The sequence below is a fragment of the Saccostrea cucullata genome, unplaced genomic scaffold (genome assembly GCF_032062105.1).
Source record: "Saccostrea cucullata isolate Sc308-1 unplaced genomic scaffold, CSIRO_AGI_Scuc_v1 ctg3702, whole genome shotgun sequence".
In the NCBI taxonomy this organism is placed as follows: Eukaryota; Metazoa; Mollusca; class Bivalvia; order Ostreida; family Ostreidae; genus Saccostrea; species Saccostrea cuccullata.
Window position 1 is genome coordinate 1 of NW_026932141.1, and position 21,984 is coordinate 21,984.

Sequence of the window (21,984 nt, forward strand, 5' to 3'; positions counted from 1 at the left end):
TCCGAGCTCCCACATTTTCTTCACCATATTAGGTCTCCCCAGATACACAGCGAGGTGAAGGGTGGACGGTATTTCGGTATGATTACGATGGAATGCAATATCTTTGTCGACGCTTAGAAGGACATCACAGACATCTGTATTGTTATGCATTACTAAGTAATGGAGGATGTTATTTCCATATTCATCGAGCAGTATTGCTATTTCGTTCTTTATAACCTTGGGTTTCTTTTTCAGCAGCAATTCTACAATGAGTCTGAAGTCAGAAATTGGGGGAAACGAAATATGAAAATCAGGTTTATCAATAAGGAAAAAGGGGTTATTTTTGTTTTCTGCAAAGTCTATATCTTCGCGTCCATACCTTATTCCAAACAAAGCTGCTTGTACTACAGTAAAGCTTTGCTCAGGCATCTCTAAAACACTCATTTCATCACTTACAAACTTTTTTAACAATTTCCAACGTCCCGCAAAAGCGGCCAAATGAGTAAATGACCAACCATTTTCTGCGTTCAATGAGGATTGTAACTTCAGAACCATCTCTACTGTTGTTTCCCATCCTTTGAGTATGCAACACTGGGCAAACGTCAAAGAACGACCGGAAAATGAGCAATTTTCTTCAAATACACATTGTAAAAATTTCTCATCCATAAGATACTGGACAATAAGTAAAACTAAGTTTTCGGTCTGATGTTTCATTTTCAAACAATTTCTTAGAAAATATTGAATATCCTCAAAAGTAATTTGATAATGAGGCATTACATTTTGTTGGAACTGATTTGTGATGAGTGTTTCATGGTGAGGACCGAAGCGTTTTAACATTTCATAAAGCAAAACTGCAGCTGGTTCCTTTTTTGAGTGCACCGAAGCACATGGCAAGTTAGCAAAAATTTGCGACAGAATTGACAAAAATCTCTCGTCTGGTTCGCGAGATAGAAGAATTGCCACGAACTCGGTATCACATGACGAAGTATGGTATATAATATGCATTGCTGTTTCATGTGTCCCAGAGTCCACACCATCGCCGTCATCACCGCGCACCATTCGGTTTGCCAAATCCTCGTAGTTTTTTCTCGGAATTCGTAGAACTATCTCGTTTTCCTTGACCTCACAATTCTGAGTACGAATAAGTTCCTGAATCTTCCTTTGGTGGCACTTCTTTATCACGATATCTGGTGCTAGTTTACCGAAGGATACCAAAACGGTTTCTAGAATTGTTTCGTGTGCAAATTTAAAGACTGTACTCTCTCCAACCTTATTTAATAAAGAACCACTAAGATCTTCAATAGCATCAGCTATATTAATATCCGTGACATTTGATAACATGAGTTTTGAAGATATTGTCTGAAATAAATTTTTATCAATATTGTCTGAATGGATACTTCCATTAACAAGAACATAGGAGAGAATGCAATAATCTACTTGTTCCCTAAAAGATTGGGACTTGCGCTTGCTTTCGATTTCAGAGAGCAATGGTTTAGTTGGTCGACAGAAAAATTTGGGACCTTGTTTAAAACACTTGGGTCTCGTGAAGAATTGGAAGCAGGTCACGGGAAATCCGTAATATGGGTCAGATCTCACAATATCATTCTTTTGCATTTCGGATAAGATGACAAAATCATCTGGATTGTAGTTGCTTTCTAAATCTTTACATTTGGGCCCAAATATCTCAGCAGCGCGGTATTTGAAATTTTGTTCAAAGGACTCCAAAATCTTTTGCTTTTCCTCCAATGTGAGTTGAAACTCTTCGGATAAGTTGATTTCAAATTGATGACTGAAAAGTTCTGCTTGCGTAAAATATTGCCTGGCCCCATTTAAAATATGTTTTCTAAGTGCAACAACAACAAAGACGTTACCTTCTCGTGCCGAGGCAAGTATGATATCGAAATAATTTTTCCAATTATCTGCAGCTTCAATCACAAAATTTGAAACCCCAAGGAAATCATCAAGGAAAACAATATAAGGGCCCTTTGGATTAATCACTTTGTTCCATTCCTCTGGATTGTGTATCAGTGCAGGAATTCGAGGTGACCTCACCGATTCTGATGAGAGTTCACGAAGAATTTGCTTTCCTGTGGTTGACTTTCCAATTCCTACTTTATCTCCAGTCAGAATGATAACTTTGTGTTCCATCAGTTTTTGAATTGCTCCGGAAACAGCGGAGGTTCTAATGTATGTTTTCCAAAATCGACGATCCTTTAGCACCGTTACAGTGCTGACTAGAATAGATAATTTCTTATAAAGATATTTAGTTGTATGAATTTATTTAAATCGATTAACAAGACATTTTAGGTATTGTTTAAAAAACTGTTCCCCTCTTCTTACATGTATGCGTTTCTGTTCCAATCAACTAGATATTTGCAAAAGTTATAATTGATTTCAGTGAAAAGTAGTTAATGATGAAAGGCAATACGTAAGTTTAATTATTGCAATCTTCTTTAAGATGCATGCATGTATAGAATTTAATTCCTTTTCCTGAGGTTTATTTTCTATAAATACTGTCTTATAATAAAAAAACCCTTTATTTTTCCGTTTCATGACTGATTAATGTCGTGTTTTATATACAAGGAAATTATAAAGTAATTGTCATAACTGTATTGTAAACACTATTTATTTCCCTCTGGAATTGAAGTTGAATATATAGCAAAACAAATATTACCTAATACGTATATTCCCTCCGCTGTAAAGTGTTCATCTCCTGCAAGATCAAGTATTTGTTCTTATTTTTCATTTTAAAAAAACTTATCACAGTTGTAGATAATTTTATTTTTTTTAAGTTTACGAGTATGTTCTTAAATTAGAAAAGAATTATAAAACGGAAATTCAATTCAGATAACAAAGCTAGGGAAGTATTGAAGTTATATTGATGCGAAATACTGTTTTGGTCCCAAAATAATAGTATCTCGTAAAAGTTTTACAAACATTTTATCTAAAGAACCTTTCTAGTGATTAAACGAATTAACACTTGTAATATAAAAAGTGTTTTTAATCATATTCAAATGCTTCAGAAATATTGCAGTCATAAACATGTACGAAACCTTTGTATGTCTTTCATACGAAGGATTACTTCTATTTCAAATATGTATAGCTGTAGATGATTATGTCTTGAGGAACTCTGTTTAAAAAAATCCGAAAAAAAGGGTTACCAAGACAACTGCTGATACGTTTGAGTAATTTGTTAGTTTCCTCTTGTTCTACTTCAATATCGGCTATTCTTCTGTCATGCTCTCGTTGTCTATCTGTGTGTTAATTTAAAAGTAGAAATTACAAAAGGCAAACGGGCCTTATTAGTCACCTGAGTATCATGTTACAGTTTTCAACAAAGGCATTTGGTTTGTGTTTTAAACCAAATGAATGCCATGGAATTCACTATTTTTAAAAGGCACCATTGCTTATTATACGAGGGGCATTTCAAAAGTTCTGAGAACTGCTTAATAAAAATTTAATCGTTTCATGGAAATTATTGAGTTTGATATTATTGGAAAAATCAGAAAACATGGACACATATTGTGACGTCACTTTATAATTTTTATGACGTAATATTTCCGAAAATGACCCCTTAACTCGAAGATGTTATACGTCAAAATTTGTCTAGTGGTTACTAAGCTGAAAATGTTTAATTCTTAACACACGACGGACGACGACAAAAAACAAAAGGTCACCTGAAAAAACTCAGTTGACCTTAAAATCTGTTAAATCATTGGTTACAAAATCAACATCATTGAACTTTAGAGAATAAACACTCTTACATGTTACATCAGCAACCTCTTCACGTAGGTATAGATAGTGTTCCGTCTGCTGGGGATCCATTATTTGAGTTTTAAGTGTCTTAAGCGCCTCTGTGTATGTTGTTTTTGGGGACATAAAGTTTTCTCAAGATCACATACTATTCAAAGTAATTCTTTCCAAACATTTTCAAATTCGATGTCAGTGACAGACATACGGTCCATATGACCAACATACAAATTTCGAATTATTCTGAGGCGGTCAATATTCGCAGAAAGAGACCTATCTGATGGTTCGGGAGATATTCCCCACCCATTTCTATGTGGCACTATTCCGCAAAGGTTGCGGAGAAATGTGTAAAGCAAGCAAAGATCAAATTCTGTGTATAAACCCATGAAAACAGCACCATTTTGATACAGTTTCATTTTTTGAGACGCATTGAGAAATGTGCATAATTTATCTTTATGGTAAGCCAGGAGAAACGGAAACTGTATCTCAGTCACATGGTATCGTAGTATTCCTCTAGCCAAATCCGTGCATGGATTAACTAATATACAGCACAATCTGGCCCCATTAGATGTTTGTCTTGTTATCTTGTATTTTGAACACGACATTATTGGAAATCTTTCTTGTCTGCAGAAAAGAAAATCAACAATACGATTATACTGTCATATCAATACGAGTTTTTCTGTCTTGAAAAAAGAAAACTTTAAATGAAACAACAGAACACCAGCATTTAAATCAATAGAAGGCAATGTTTTATTTTATACGCACTGTACATCATTCCGTAACCAGTTTCATATCCCAAAAATTATTAATCAAATAGTCGTCACCCTGTCCACTTCTTTCTTCATCGTAAGTATTCTAATCAGACAAAATAATTTTGCTTTAATGCTAGAAACAGGAAATAAATGCAATATAGTTATACTGCTTTATCATACTAAAAATATGAATTTATTCTTTTTCATAGAAAATTTTAAGTAAAAGGGTCTGGACAAAACTTAATTTTGTTGTTAATTTAAAACAAGATGTGTTCGTGAAACACTAATGCCCCCGTATGGCATTGGAAAATTAAGGTAAAACTTTCTCAAATGCAAGTCAAATACGTTGATACCAAATGTATTTGTTATTGTTAAAGTTATAGCCAAAGTAAAAGGTAGAATTTTTGTAAAAATAGGTCAAACGCCAAGGGAAAGGTCAAGAGGTACCTAAAGAAAGGTCTTGTCACAAGGAATATACCTGTGCAATATTCCATAGCCCCACCCACTCAAAAATTATGTTTGTACTTTTGTAGCCATATATCAATTATACCTCATACATATGGAATTTATATCTGCCAGTAGATACGGTAAGCAAAAGCATGTCATACGTACAAACATTTTCGAAAACGAGACAAGCTATTGACAAACTAAGTGATTAAAAAAAGTAAGTAAAATTTTATGAAAGCAAAATTATTGAACTTGTCTTGACGAGCTAAACAGCAACCCAGAACTTTTAAAAGAAAGAATCGAAAGTCGAGAGGTCCATTCCGGTAAATGGCACTCGGAAGTTGGTGTGCAAATAAAAGTTAATTTCAATTGTGTTTTATATATTAATATTGCTTCCCTTAGGTCAATTCTTTTAGTTTAATTTTTTTTTGTAAAATGTGCTTTATAAAAAAAAATTCATTACAAGACGCATCCGTAGCGATCCGCTAATGTAATGTCTAAAAAAGTGTATCTTACTGTCACTCTTAATGGCATTGTTGTGTAGGACAACGCCACGAAAATCCCGTCGACATAAAAGAATTTTCAATTTAATCAAATGGCCGATCGAGCGTTCAAGCTAAACCAAATGGCCGATCGAGCGGTCAAGCTTAACCAAATGGCCGATCGAACGGTCAAGCACGCTGTTACTATACTGGCAGGAGACAGATTCAGTAGTTCGAGAGTTCAACCGCGGTAAGGGGCGGAAGTGGATATTCGTGGAAGGAAAATAAAAATTTAGATTGCATTTCGACCGGTTTTTTCAGGTTTAGACGGAATGTTGAATTAACAGTTTTAATTTCTTATTTCTTTAATTTTTACAAAAGTTTGCATTCTTAAATCATCTGACTTTCAAGGGAAATGGACACAGTTTCAACTGATTTTTTTAAAACCACTTCTAATGTTTACAATTCCTAGTTAGGGCATTTCAAATGTCAGCATAAATTTAAACATCATTTTTTGATTTACAAAGAAGATACCAAGCTTAAAATTCTTCATGTATTTAAACAACCCTCGTGCCTTGTTTATGTTTACATGTAGAAAATACTAAGTAGCATATTTATAACAAAACAAGATTCAGTAAATCGATAGAAAATGTCTAATGCTATTAAGATTGAAGTTCATTATTGACAAAAATCTGCTTTGAACGAACATATTTTGGTGTATGCAACCTATGTAAACAAAAACATGACACGGACCTTCTTTACATAAAAGTGTTTGGAGCTCTAAACCTGTTTTGTATCTCGACAACTTAAATTCAAACTTTTGATAATCATTAAGAATATTTACATGTATTTGCAAACATGAACAAGCATTCTGAGAGTATTGCATTAAGCAATACATGTCCCCTACCGGGTTACCCTTTTTCGTAAGGATGTAATTTTATAATATGCAAAAGTTCTTACCGAGGAAAAACTGATTGATTTTGAGGTTGTGAATGCCTTTCACCTAATAAAATAATCCACATAAAAATGAAAGTTCAACTCATTTTTTAACGTCTTTTTCTCGCTAAATATTTACCATGTTGACCATCGGAATTCAGCGCAGCACGAACCCGATCTTAAACCATCATAAAAAATTAAAAATGCCATAATTCTGTCAAAAATCAGTGAAGCGAAACGAAATTCAAACTTCATCTTTAACTCATTTATGTACACTCACATACCCAAATTTAGCTAAATATCTGCAAGCGTTAAGAAAGAAAATGCGGAAAACCAGGTAGGACAGACTGACTGACAGACAGACGGGGACAGATAGACGGACGGACGAACAGACGCAAAGGAAACCTATAGTCCCCTCCGGTTTCACCGGTAGGGACTTAAAAAGGAAAACAATTTTCATCTTAAAATATGTCCATTGCTCCGTAAAAAATACTCAAAATTGCTTGTGTTCATAAAGAAAAAAAAACCCAGTCATTTCTTTCCTTGACCAGTATGACGAGAAATTGTTCTTTCTGTTATCTACACTGTAAAAAGATTTACTTTCATAATATTAATGGACATAGTGATTAATAATTTCCTCTTGTATTTGAAATAGGGTGCAATATACAATAGATTTTGATTAAATAGATATATGAAAAAAATCTTCCAGGGGTTTCCCTACTGTTGTTAATGTTTAAGGAAGATGTTTTAAATATATATACATGTAATATGCAATACCTATTTATCAGCTTTAAATAAACTTGAATGACCTTGTCAAAAAAGTTTGAATTGATGAGTTTTGTTTCTCAAACAAAATTTAAAGTTGAACAAGAGGCCCACGGGCCTTATAGGTCACCGGAGCATCATTTAACTTTCCACAATTGAAATTCACAATTTTGAAAAAGGCACCATTGCTTATCATAACAAAGGGAAAATGCATTTCCACTTTGTCTTTATAACCAGTTGTGCACCACGCCCCACAGGAACCACTGACCTCAAGGTCACATATTTCAAAATATCATCATAAATTTCATTTCATGAAAAATGGCTGATTATATTAATACCAAAGAGCAAATTTCAATACATTTATTTATTTTCAGACTACGACCCACCCCCCATATGACCCAGGGGCCCTGAAATTGACCATTTTGGAAGAGGCAACATTCTTTATATTAAATAAGTACTTAGCTTATTCACATAATACCCAGGTGCAAAGAAATATATTTTTAAGGATTCCATGTATTTTACTATATAATCACTAAAGCCCCGCCCTAACACCCTGACCCCGGGCCCATGAAATTCACAAATTTGGATGAGGCATCCTGCCTCATTATATCTATGTACATAGTTCTTTGGTTTAGTGCCCAGGACCAAAGAAGATTTTTTAAGAATGTATGCATTATTACTATTTAATTAACATGACTTAGTCCTTCCCTAGCACTAGAACCCCTTACCCTGAGGTCATGAATTTCGGAATTTGGGTAGAGGACTCAATGCTAATTACAATCATGCCAACAGTTTGACTTCTTAATGTCCAAGAGTAAAGAAAATGATTTTTAAAGATTGCATTACTTTAACTTGTTTTGGCCCCAAGGTGGCAGGGACCATGAAATTCACAATTTTAATCCCCTTCACCCATAGATGTTTTATGCCAAAATTTGTTGAAAGTGGTTGCAGAAAAGAGGCTAAAATTGTTTTAATGTTGACGTACAACGCACGACGACGGACTAAAACGGATAGAAATAGGTCATCTAAGTTTACTCAGGTGACGTAAAAATCCAAGATAACATTTTTGTCAGACTGAAACAAATGTCAAATTGAATGAACTGTGATCAAAAGTCCACTGTCATCAATACAGGTACACATTATGAATGGAGCCGATATGTACATAGTAACGAAAAAACCACCCATCCGTTTCATAGAGGGAATTAAAATCAAACAATTTGTAGGTAAGACGCAAGTCAACATTCTAAAGTTAAGTTGTCTTTTAGTCTGAATGGATGTAACTAATAACCATTTGACTGATAACTATGAAAAATAGAGGTATTGTGGCCAATGAACTCACTAAATGATACCCCCCGCCTCCGATATGGTTATAATGGCAAAGTCCATGTTTTGCTGTGGCCGGGAAACCCAAAATATGTGTCGGATCAAAAAGTGAAATAAGAGGTTAAAATGACAATATGTAATAAAGATTCTGTTGAAGTTTCATTAAATTTCACTCAGTGGTATAAGAAGAGTTGCGGATAAGAGATGGGTACATATACACAAAGGCGTAACATACAGACGGAAGGACGGACAGCAGACGGACGGACGGACATAACAATTACTATATACCCTCCCGCTTTTCAAGCGGAGGGGTATCAAAATATATTGGAACATATAAATATATAATGCTTATACAGTTAAAGATACAATTTATGGAACTAATTACTATTCATAATCGATTAACCTTTATTTATATGCAGCATTTATAATACATTCAAATATTAGTTGCTCTGTCGAACATGCGTAAGTTTCAGATGCTTAATCTCCGGATTCATGGACAACTTTACTGCTGTATTATTATGTTTTCCACAGATCGAAGATACCGTATATACCCGCGTATAAGTCGGTTTTTGGGGGGAGTTAAATTTTGGTCTTACACTATATGTCCGACTTATAGGCGAGTCAAAGAGAAATTGGTATTTTTCTGGACACTGAAACTTCCGACGATTATCGAAGAAAATGTCTATATATATATGATAATTTATGTATTCTTAGATTATTCATAAAATATAAGTATTTACATATCTTATTTTTTGGTATCTTAAGTGAGCATTTCTTATTTGTTTAATGATACACGATTAACACGATCGGTTTCATTTCAAAAAAATATTAATAGAATCTAAGTTAAAACATCGATGGATTAACCTGAAATTGTCACCAATTTTGGCAAAAAAAATGTACCAACTTATAAACGGGTCAATGTCAAATCCCATCAAAACTAGTGCTAATTGTAACGGGGACCGTTACAGATGTTCCCCAAACGCTCCCCATCTCCCTTTTGGTGCCATTTTCCCTGTAAGCTTCATTAAATAAGACAAACTTTATGCATTTGAGACTTTAACATGTTTAACAACGTTTACCCAGAAGGGTACCAAGTTCATTCAAATTTTAGCATTGCACGCGTGCGCATGTGAATGCATGTGCGTAATGACCATATCATCTTGTCTACACAATCTATATACTTTAATATACTAAATATTAAAGTATTTAATCTAAAAGTATTAAAACATACGCTCATTCAAGTGTATTTTTGATTTTACTCATTTCACGTGCACGCACGTGCATACATGAGCATGGTGGCATACCTTCTTGTAGAAGTTCATTACATCTATCTATGTTCTAAATCCCACTCCGTTTGGTTGAAAACCAAGGGAGTTATAGCTGATTAAAATTTCAGCCAATCAGATTGCAGCGTACGTTCACGCACGTGTATGGATGTGCATAGTGACCATACCTTCTTGTAGAAGTCCATTATATCTATCTATGTTCCAAATCTCATCCTGTTTGGTTGAAAACTAAGGGAGTTATAGCTATTTAAAGTTTCAGCCAATCAGATTGCAGCGCACGTACACGCACGTATATGGATGTGCATGGTGACCATACCTTCTTGTAGAAGTCTATTATATCTATCTATGTTCCAAGTCCCATCCTGTTTGGTTGAAAAGCAAGGGAGTTGTAGCTATTTAAAGTTTCAGCCAATCAGATTGCAGCGCACGTGCATGCACGTGTTTCATGAAAGTTGTTATATATCATGTTGTAGGATATTCTTATGCATGGCTATGTACAGAATTTCAAAGGATTCCATCAAAAAACAAGAAAGATAATGAGACTTTAGTTTCAGACAATCAGAGCGAAGCTCACGTGCATGCGCGTGAGATCTTGCTATTTTGACCATGTCATATTGTCTATGCTACTACTATATCCTTATATTATGAGTCTCAAAGCATTTCATTAAAAAGGTAAAAATTTACGCCTATATCAATTAAATCGGTCATTTCACGTGTTGCTCGTGCGCGCTCTTGCAAGCACGTGCACACAAAATTGCATGTTGACAATGTCATCTTATCTACATTTATAATATGTCTATATATTCTAAATATCAAAGCATTACATCGAAAAATGTAAAAGTTACGGCAATTTCAAGCATATTGGTCATTTCACGTGTTGCACGTGCGCGCTCTTGCAAGCACGTGCGCGCAAAATGACCTTCGTTCCGCAAATCTACATAACATGCCTACTTACCCTAAAAAGGTTTCCCCTTAATCGGATGTGTACTTTACAAGATCATTCGCGGACAAAATTTTCCCGAGAAGAAAAATAATAATAATAACTAGAGCCGAGCTCGTTGCAAAGCAACGAGTAGGTCTTCCGTCCTGTTTGACCGGATGTAACTTTCATTAAAAAAAAAAGAGTAATGAAGTCCCAAAATGGTTTAATCCTCCAAATGTATGTTAATTTTTGCAAAACTAAGCCATTTTTGGCAACTTCCGGTTTGATCGGAAGTGCAACGACGGACGGAAAATAAAGATTTAAGCTTCCGGTGACATATGATATCCAAAAACCTGTCAAGAACAGCAAAAATATGCAATTTTTGACTACTTCCGGTTTGACCGGAAGTGACGTCGCCGGACGTATTTTGACGACGCCATTAGATAAAGCTTGATATTTTAAACAACTTTGCTTCTTTGACGTATTACAAATTTTCAATACTTTTTGAGGTATGAAAGAAAAACTTTCGGCCCCTTTTTGCCCTTTATTGTAGGGACCAGCCCCTTATCGTTGATATATTTCGAAAGATCGTGATATTCATCACAACTTTTGTTCTATATGTCTTTACAAAACATTAACGTGTAAAAAGATATTGCCAAAAATGTGTGAAAATTTTCTAAATTCCGAATAGGACTTTTTTCGAGCCATAGCGAGCGCCAACGTGCTGCACTTCCAGAGAATAAGAAAGGTGTGTGTCACATCAGCACATGTTGCTTTATCATCGCTGAAAATCTTACGTTTCTATCTAAAAGCACTTTTGAGAAAAATGCTGGACAATGTGACCCTCTGAAAATCACTAAATCGCGGAAATCTCGAAACCGGAAGTGACGTCATAAAAATAAAAAAATATATATCAGGTTTGATTGATGTTCCATCAGTCCTGAAAGTTTCATGAAAATCGATCGAGCCGTTTCCGAGAAATCGCGTGCACAAAATCGGTAAGAAAAAAAACAATAATAAAAATAATAAAAATAGTGGAAAAGAAACCTAAGAATAACAAGAAGGTCTTCCGCTGAAGACGGAAGACCTTAATAATAGGGAAAAAGAAACCGAAGAATAACAAGAAGGTCTTCCGTTGGAGACGGAAGACCTTAATAATAGGAAACCGACGAAAAACAATAAGGTCTTCCGAAGGAAGTCGGAAGACCTTAATTACAAAATGTCGCATAGGTTCACGGCAGAATATGGCCGACGCAAAATAATTCCTGAATTTTCCTCTTTAACTCGAGCATTCCTGCATTGGACAGGTCTGATGTTTGATATGAGATGATAAACCATGTGTAAACTTTCTTAGTTTAGCGGAATCATGAACATTTTCGGCGTGATGAATGGATTGTTTACAGTAGCGATGAGGCCACCGCGCAGCTGCGAGCGGATCCAAGGATTTATGAATGAATTAAAAAAGATGGAAATAGAGTTCGATTTCTTTTATTTTATTTAATGACATTATTCATATGCAAGTAAAAGATATACAAGAAAATGCGAGATGCTAATAAATGCAGCTGACAATCTTTATTTTCTCAAGATAATTTTTTTTTAATGAAATAATCATAAATTCTACAGACAAAACATAGGAAGAATGAATGATAGCAAATTATCAGATGACATAAGGGGAACTAAATTTTTTTATGAATGAAACTTTTAAAACGTTACTTGTAAGTTGTATATGTTATATCTGCGAATTCTACCTGGCTGCGCGCTTCCGAGGGGGGGTGGGGGGTGGGGTGGGGGCTGTCTTGAATATAGACTTGTAAATTACCATTATTTTGTAGAAAGAATTTAGCCTTATCATTTTCTTAACTTCAAGAAGAGTGCCTTGTTATATAAATGTCAAGGTCATTTTATGTAGAATGTAAAACATTAAAGCGGAATTAGCATTCATTTCAATAAGTGAGAAAGGTGGGGGCTAGGTTTCTTACAGTTTTCAAAAAAAAAAAAAAATGGGGGCGGGGTATAAGATGCACACACATGATATATGTTTCATACATTTTATTTGCTAAAAACTCGACTCTGTGGAACCAAAGAAGGTTTTCTACAGGTCCATTCCCCATCTCGGGGAAGACCTTACCTGCACAATGGCACCATGTGTATTACCCGCGCAGCCTATTTATGAGAAAATGAAATGAATATTTTTTAGTGTTTAAGGAAACGTTGAACCTACGCTTGCGAAAGTTCTAAGACATTCAAAGATATTTAATTTCTTCTTTATCAAATCAAGAAACTGGTTATGCGTTAAATCAGCAAATAGGGGCCTTTACTTATGCCATGAATATCACAGAAAAAGATAGAAAGAAAGACAAAGAAATTTAAAAAATCGACTTTTAATCCCCTTTTTCGTGACGACCGGAAGAATTGACGGCGGACAAAATGTTGTTCGACACATCTTCAAGTCATGATCTATGATATCCGACACAGTAAACTTTCATATCTTAAGCTGTTCTGGAGAAATGGACCGGACAAAGGTCATTTCCAGAAGTTGGTCAATACGAAAATAGTAAGAATACTAGATGAGATCTCGTTGCGAGCAACGAGAGGTCCTCCGTCCGATTCTGAAATAAAAAAACGAAAATTCCAACAGAAAGTGATAAAAAAAGTCGGACATTCGGGGGAGCGAACCCGGGTCGCCCGCGCGACAATCCAACGCGCTAACCATTCGGTCATTGAAAACACCGCTTCAAAATTTTAAATGCGAATATCTGGAGATTGCCGTTTTTGATTCTAAAAGAAATGACATATTACGCATTTACAAATGAGTCTTTATTTAGATTGAAAACACCAAAGAAAAATATTGAAAAACAAAAAAATTGAAAAATTGCATTTTTTAAATATGCTTCCGGCAGAAACCGGAAGTGCTGACGACGCACGAAAAGGCAATTCTGCAAACCACAAAGTCATGATCTATCATCTCCAATAAGTCTCCAGTTCATATCCTCAACCATTTTCTTTAAAGGTGCGCGACAAAATCGCATTTTAAAATCAGGAAATTGTCCATAACTTGGCACCAGAAGCGAATTTTCCAAATTTTTCTTCCTATGTTACAACTTCATATAATGACGCATATTTTGTGAAAGTATCATGAAAAACAGCTGAATAGTTCATCCTTTTCATTTCATAGAATTTTATGGTAGAAGTTTCGTTCAAACAAACGGTCAACTGACCTAGAACCCGACTTGCTTAATGGCAGATTTTTACGGAGACAGTCACCATTTTGGATCCGATTCAGATTTTTAAATGCGAATATCTAGAGTGTGTGATTTAACATATCTGTAAGTCACCATCTATCATCTCTAACAAGTCTCCAGTAAATATCTTAAGCCATTTTTGAAAAAAAAAGGGGGGGGGCAAAATTTCATTTTAAAATCAGAAAATTCACCATAACTTGGAACAGAAAGCGAATCTTCTCCATGGCTCCTGATCTCACCTCTGATCGATGTTTTTGAAGTCCGTGTTTCTTCTGATCTGTATTGTTTTATGAACTTTTGATCTTGAATACTACCGGTATATACAATTCGTTTTGTCCACGTTTCCTGATTGGCCAGAAAAAGTTGTACACTCGTTTATATTTTTATTATAACTGTAAATTTCTTTTTCAGTCTCTTGATATGATTAATAAGAAATGAAATATCTTAGCATTTGATAGCATTAAAAAAAAGAGGAAGGAGAAAAAAGAATTATCAACGTTTCTTAAACACTACAAACTATTCATTTTGTTTCATTTCAGCATGTTGTATACCGCAGCAATAAAATTTTATAGAAGCAAAGGAATAAAACCTTTCGACTGTTAACATATTAGAGATGAAAAAAACTTTTTAATGTCATAGAAAATAGTTTTTATTATGGTTTAAGTATGGTGGGCGTATTTTTATTTCTTGACGTCACGCGAGGAGCCGAGGACCTAATATGTATTCATCATGTACTACCTTTTGGTAGTTTTAACTTTTCTTAACTATCAAACACAAAGAACGCGATTATTTGTTAAATTTTAAGTGTAAAAATATGTAAACCGGTACCATTTTTATAGTCACCGGGAAAATGTCAATCGACGATAAACAATGAAAAAAGTCATACTTGGAGTTGAAACTGTCAGCGAAGGCATATTTTCTTATTTTACATCCATCAATTTGTAAGTTTCATGACAAATAATTGAGTATTTTTCAATTATTAGATTAGTCAGAACCCGGTTTTCTGTTTTAAAGTTCCCGGTCCGGCCCTGGTTTAATTACCCATTTTAGTCACACTCTTCTTCAGTTGCCGAACTATATTTACCCCGTGCAGCTCAGGAATGACGTCATTCTTTGTTTACGTCTGCTGAGATAGGAAGAAAAGTTAGAGAAGAAGGTGATTTAGATCTACAGAAGTTTCATTGCACAGCATAATTGTGAGGTTACATTGTGATCGTGTAGTTTTTGACATAGAAAAGTTAGTACGTGAAAGGGTCTTTCGTCAATATTTCCTATACACCGTAAGTATTTAATGTGTTTTTTCTCAATGTTGATTCGATTTCCTTCACTCCATTTTGAACAGCATAACGGTGATTGAAGTAGTTTGTGCTACATTGCAGTTGACGATGGCTGTGTTTTCGGAGTTGCTTATAAATAAAGCTTTATCTAAAGTGATAGTTGTCTTTTTTTAATCAATGAAATTCACAATACTGTGCTGCATTAAGCAGTTCAAATTTAATACTTGTAATTGGTAAGAACAGTGCCACAAGTGAATCTTAATTGCATTTTCAAACTCTATGGAGATGCGTGCCAAAAAGTAAAGATAATTTTATTTTTTCTGTATATAATTCATTGGAATTTTTTTTTTTGTAAAATCACTGGTGTATGGCAACAATTCTTGACAGATTTTACCACAAATTTCTTGATATGCTGAATTGTAATTTTGTTGTAGTTAATAAAAACAAAAGTTTTTCCTAATCAGCATCGATATTTTAAAAATGTAATACAAGTGCGACAGGAAAATTTAAGTCGCATACTCATAATGAATTACATAGTCGACCAACATTGATCTTGAATTTGAGAAATCAGATGTTAACTAAGCCATGAGCTATCTTTTACTAAAAGCAATGAAAACCTCAATAAATATCTAATGATCTTTTTACAAAAAAAGATAACTATATATATATATATATATATATATATATATATATATATATATATATATATATATATATATATATATATATATATATATTTATATATACATTTTCTGGTTTAACTAATGAAATTGGACAAAATTTAGAATTTACCAGTGATTTTACTTAATATTTTCAATAAAATATCTAGAGAAAAATAAAATTCTTTTCTCTTTTGGCACACATCTGTACTTCATTGAAAAAAACTTTTTTTTTTAAAATTATGATGTGAGGTCAGTTTCAACTTAAGGAAGTGGGCACACCTGTACCACCACCATGTCTACAGTTAATATTATTTTAAGATGCTGTGGAAAAGAACTATGAAGAAATTTTTGGCATTTTAAACATAAAACAAAAGAACACTGTTTTTGTAAAATTCCTCTTTCAATGAAATATATTGTGGAAAAATACAATTATGAATCACTCATGGTCAGGTACTGTAGCTTGATTTACATACTTTGCTTTATTTAGCTAGGGATTGTAGTAGTACAGTAGGCTATAAATAGCAATCCAAATTATACTGGTATAACCTGATAATAAATTCAAAGTGTCAGACAAAAAATATGTGGGTTAAATCCTCTTATCAAGAACAAATGGGTTAGAAAGCTGAAACCCATGTGAAAACATCATTGGGTAGTGAAGATTCCCTATTCTTCATATCATGATCCCCAGGAATATGGCAGGGCCAATAAGATACATACATATATCCAAGATTTAAACATAAATATAGAAAAATCTTTATGTCAAGACCCACCCTGGGGTAGTGCGGATTCTTACTTGTTAAAATCGTGACACCTGGGGGTAGGGTGGGGTCACAATAAATATATGGGGGGGGATCTGTTAAAGAACGGCATGACCAAATTTAATCAGGTAAGCAATGTAGCCCATGGGCCTCTTATTTCAGATCAAATCATAGCATCTTGGTGAAGAGCAGGGGAACATTAAATAAGGGGATGAAAGATTTACATGGGAATATATATACATAAGGAGAAAAAATGTTTAAAAACCCTTTTTTGCAGAACAAGAGGCCAGTGGTTATTAGTTATATAAAGGTGCAATCATCAGAGGTTTTGAAAAAAATATTTTTAAAAAGTCTTTTCAAAAACAAAAAAGGCATGATTAGTAATATTAATATGGAAACATCCTCATGCATGTAGATTCAAGTTATGACCCTTGGAGTACTTAGGATAGGACTACAATGCACTATCAGAGTTAAACGTGCAGATGTATTAGGGGGAAATCTGGAAAATCATTTTCTTAAGAACAGGAGAACCATGTGTAGTCAAATTAATATGGATGTACATGTATCTTAAGGTGGCATAAATTAAAGTTTGTTCCAATCATGACCTGAGGCGTAGAGTGCATGGGGCTTCATCTATAAAAATCATGACACCTTAGGTAGGGTGGGGTCAAAATAGAGATAAAAGTTATACAAAGTATGATAGAAAAAATCTACTGATAAAGAACAACAGGGTGATATTGACCCAGGTGAATGTTGTGGCCTATGAGGCTATTGTCTTGGAGATGAACCTATTTTGCACTTAGAATATGATCAAATTCTTTATCATAAGACTGTTAGTTGTACTCCTATTAAAGTAACTAACACAACTTTATGAAACTTTGAAGTTAATAAAAACTTAGTATAGGATGCATAGCATTGCCCTTTAATTATGTTCCCCAAACGAAGTTGGGGAACATATTGTTTTTACTCTGTTTCTTATTATTATTATTAAGGTCTTCCGTCTTCACGGAAGACCTTATAGTGATTCTATTGTTTCTTATTAAGGTCTTCCGTCTTCACGGAAGACCTTATAGTGATTGTATTGTTTCTTATTATTCTTATTCTTTTTTTTTGACAAAATTTTGTGCACGCGATTTCTCGAAAACTATTCAGAGGTTTTTCATGAAACTTTCACAAAATATGTGTCATTATATGAAGTTGTTACATCCGTAGAGAAATTTGGAAAATTCGCTTCTGGTGCCAAGTTATGGACAATTTCCTGATTTTAAAATGCGATTTTGTCGCGCACTTTTATCGAAAATGGCTAAGTATATGATATGGAGACCTATTGAAGATGATAGATCATGACTTTCTGGTTTGCAGAATCACCTTTTCGTGCGTCGTCAGTACTTCCGGTCGTTACGACATGCAAATTTAAAAAGCCGTATTTTCTAACTTTTTTGTTTTTCAGTATTTTTCATTTATTTTAGGTATGTTAATTGAAACCCTCCTTATAATGCTTACTATTTAATATGTTTGAATGTTGATAAATCTAAACTCTAGATATTAGCATTCAAAAATCTGAAGCGGGTCCAAAATGGCGGCTGTCTCTGTCAACGTCGACATTTCGCAATAGTGGTTTACGGAGGTAGCCGAGCGTTTGCTTTAACGAAAGTTGCATAAGAATAAATGAAATATAAAGGAATACTTGGACTGCCACGTCGTAGTTTCGTTGCAGTTCTTTGTCAAACTAACGTTTTCTATAATTGGTTTTGGCTGGTTTTCAAAGTAGAAAAAGAAAAGACTAAATGTGCAAATGAAATTCAATACCTAATATCTTTTGTGCATCACGGAAAAACAGATCTTAAATCATACTTATAAGTAATACTTTCTCACAAAAGAATATCAATTAATATTGTCAGTATAAATCTTAACCACTGTTTTCCCATGCACATTTGTGTCATATTAAACTAATAAATAAGACAAAAATAAGAAAACGATTCTTTAAAGATCGCTTCATGGAGTTTATTTTAGCATTCTTGTCTCAAAGACCTGATTCAAGTTATTGAGCATACAGTGACTGGAACGTTATTGTTGACAAACCAATCGTGTAGAATCGTTCGTGTATCGTTCGTGATCGTTCGTGTAACCTGCAAGATCGTTCGTGTATCAGACTCAATCGTGTGCGTTTTTAATCGTGCGAGATCGTGCGTTTAGAATCGTGTAAATTTCGTTTTGTAAGTTTTTATCGGAATGTTATTTGTAAAATAAGCATTTCCCTTGTTTGTTTTTCTTAATTTATTAATTAAAATCCAAATAAAATGAAAAAGCGCAATTTACATAATAGAATGCAGAACGAACTAATTATCGCCCGTAAACAAGCAATATAGTAAGTCGTACAATATTAAGTTCTCGTCAAATAGCGCGATCAATATGATAAACCGTACTTAGATCTTTAACGCCTTTTTGAGAAATCTGATTTTAATTATTATTTACTTCTTATTGTGGTCAAGATAATCTTGAAATCAATTCATTGAAAATAAATATATATTTTTCTTAGAAATAAACATTTCTCAATGCTTACATAACTAGTTAGTCGACAAATATACATGGACACGGCATGATTTTCGGGAGTTTTGATTATCTGTGTTTATCTCTTGAGCCTATTTGTTATTAATTAATTTTAAATTTCTGTAAATAAAAAAGTTGAATAATTGGAAACATAAGGATAACATTTGTAATTATAATTTAAGTCATTCCATGCAGCCATTTTTGTTCAATCGTATCCCCCTTTCTGCATATCATGATATCCGATTCAATCAAATTATACGACCCACATACATGTACATCGTCTAATAGAACGAACAAAATCCGTTTTTTTTTTTATCGGAGAATTACCTTAGAAATAATTATTTTTAATCTAAAATATTAAGTCTTGCATATATTTAGTTACAGAAATAACATTTTCCGTTTTTTTCTTCAAAGTCTATGAAATAATATTGATAATTCTTTGAAATCTTAAATAAGTATTAAGCCGTATTTCGTTTTGAAAATATTGATTCCTAAATATTTTGAACTATTTTGAGTGAAGAATCGTGCGTTTGCGTTAACAATCGTGTAAGATCGTGTAACGTGTAGAATCGTGAACGTGAAAGATCGTTCGTGTAACAGGTTTAATCGTGCGTTAATCGTGCGGAATCGTTCGTGTAACGTGATCGTTCGTGTAAGTTGTCAACAATAACGTTCCAGCAACTGTAACTGATATCTGATTCTTTGACCGTCGTAGGGCAAGCCATGTTTTTTGGCGAAACGTTTCAACTTTTTTCGATTAACTAATCGGGATAGTTCACTTTGGGGATAAACAGGAAATTGAAAAAAAGTTCATAACCGTTTCACCGCTAAAATGTGTTCAATATACTTTCTAAACCTCGAATCATAGGCTATAAGAACGTTTTTTTTTTAATTTCATTGAAGTTATCACACCTTTTAAACAGAACATTCCAAAGAAAAGGCGCGAAGATTAACTCGTAGCTATGACAGAAGCACTGTTTCCTTAATATATCTAAGTAGATTTAGAGTAGACGTCCCGATAGCGTTATATCTAGTGCGTTGGAATTTCATGCTGGCGACTTAGGTTCAATCCCCCTTGTGTGCAAATCTTTTTTTTTTTACTTTTTCAGCTCGATTTTATATTTTCTTTCCGGAATTGGACGGAAGACCTCTCGTTGCTCGCAACGAGTTTCATATCTAGTTTATTATTATTATTCTTTTTTTGACAAAATTTTGTGCAGGCGATTTCTCGAAAACTATTCAGTGGTTTTTCATGAAACTTTCACAAAATATGTGTCATTATATGAAGTTGTTACATCCGAAGAGAAATTTGGAAAAATCGCTCTTGGTGCCAAGTTATGGACAATTTCCTGATTTTAAAATGCGATTTTGTCGCCCCTTTTTGTCGAAAATGGCTAAGGATATGATATGGAGACTTATTGGAGATGATAGATCATGACTTTGTGGTTTGCAGAATTACCTTTTCGTGCGTCGTCAGTACTTCCGGTTGTTACGAGGTGCAAATTAAAAAAAATCGTATTTTCTAACTTTTTTGTTTTTCAGTATTTTTCATTTATTTTTGGTATGTTAATAGAAACTCTCCTTAAAATGCTTACTATATAATTTGTTTGAATGTTGATAAATCTAAACTCTAGATATTAGCATTCAAAAATCTGAAGCGGGTTCAAAATGGCGGCTGTCTCAGTCAACGCCGACATTTCGCAATAGGGGTTTACGGAGTCAGCCGAGCGTTTGCTTTAACTAAATTAACATAAAGATAAATGAAATGTAAAGGACTAATTGGATTGTCACGTCGTAGTTACGTTGCAGTTCTGTGTCAAACTAACGTCTTCTATAATTGGTTTTGGCTGGTTTTCAAAGTAAAAAAAGAAAAGACTAAATGTTTAAATGAAATTCGATACCTAATATCTTTTGTGCATCACGGAAAAACAGATCTTAATCCATACTTATAAGTAATACTTTCTCAAAAAAGAATATAAATTAATATTGTCAGTATATATATCTTAACCACTGTTTTTCTTTTGCACACTTGTGTCATATTAAACTAATAAATAATACAAATATAAGAAAACGACTTTTTTTAAATATCGCTTCATGGAGTTTATTTGAGCATTCTTGTCTCAAAGACCTGATTCAAGTTATTGAGCATAAATGATATCTGATTCCTTGACTGTCGTAGGGCGAACCATGTTTTTCGGCAAAACATTTCAACCTTTTTCGATTAACTAATCGGGATAATTCACTTTGGGGATAAACAGGGAATTGAAAAAAAAATTCATAACCGTTTCAGCGCTTTAGTGTTACATGCATATATACAATATGGAATTTGTAAAGTGTGTTAAATATACTGTCTAAACCTCGAATCTTATGCTATAAGAACATTCTTTTTTAAATTTCTTTGAAGGTATCACACCTATTTAATAGAACATTCCAAAGAAAATGCGCGAAGATTAATTCGTGGCGTTTGGCGCTAAATTTTGAATAGTGACCCGCCTCTCATAATATTAAGAGAGAGGCACTATTTCGTTAGTATGTACAAGTAGATTTAGAGTGGAGGTCGCGATAGCGTAATATTTAGTGCGTTGGAATTTCATGCTGGCGACTTGGTTTCAATCCCCCTTGTGTGCAATTTTTTTTTTTTACTTTTTCAGCTCGATTTTACGTTTTCTTTCCTGAATCAGACGGAAGACCTCTCGTTGCTCGCAACGAGCTTCATATCTAGTTATGTTCCCCAAACGAAGTTGGGGAACATATTGTTTTTACTCTGTTTCTTATTATTATTATTATTATTTTTCTTCTTCTTCTTCTTCCTGGAACTTTTTTGTCCGGGAATGATCTTGTAAACTGTTCGTC

General features: G+C 34.0%; 1 protein-coding gene across 1 annotated transcript; it reads right to left on the minus strand.

Moving 5' to 3' along the window:
* Nucleotides 1–3: 3 nt before the first annotated feature.
* LOC134234504 (uncharacterized) lies at nt 4–8,003 on the minus strand (the record flags this gene model as incomplete). The annotated part of the gene is made up of 6 exons (XM_062716582.1): nt 4,495–8,003; nt 3,744–4,353; nt 3,141–3,233; nt 2,654–2,692; nt 359–2,213; nt 4–112 (listed from the first exon to the last, which is right to left on the minus strand). Coding segments are annotated over exons 2-6 (2,211 nt in total), but the record flags the coding sequence as incomplete, so codon positions are not given.
* Between the last annotated feature and the right edge of the window lie 13,981 nt (nt 8,004–21,984).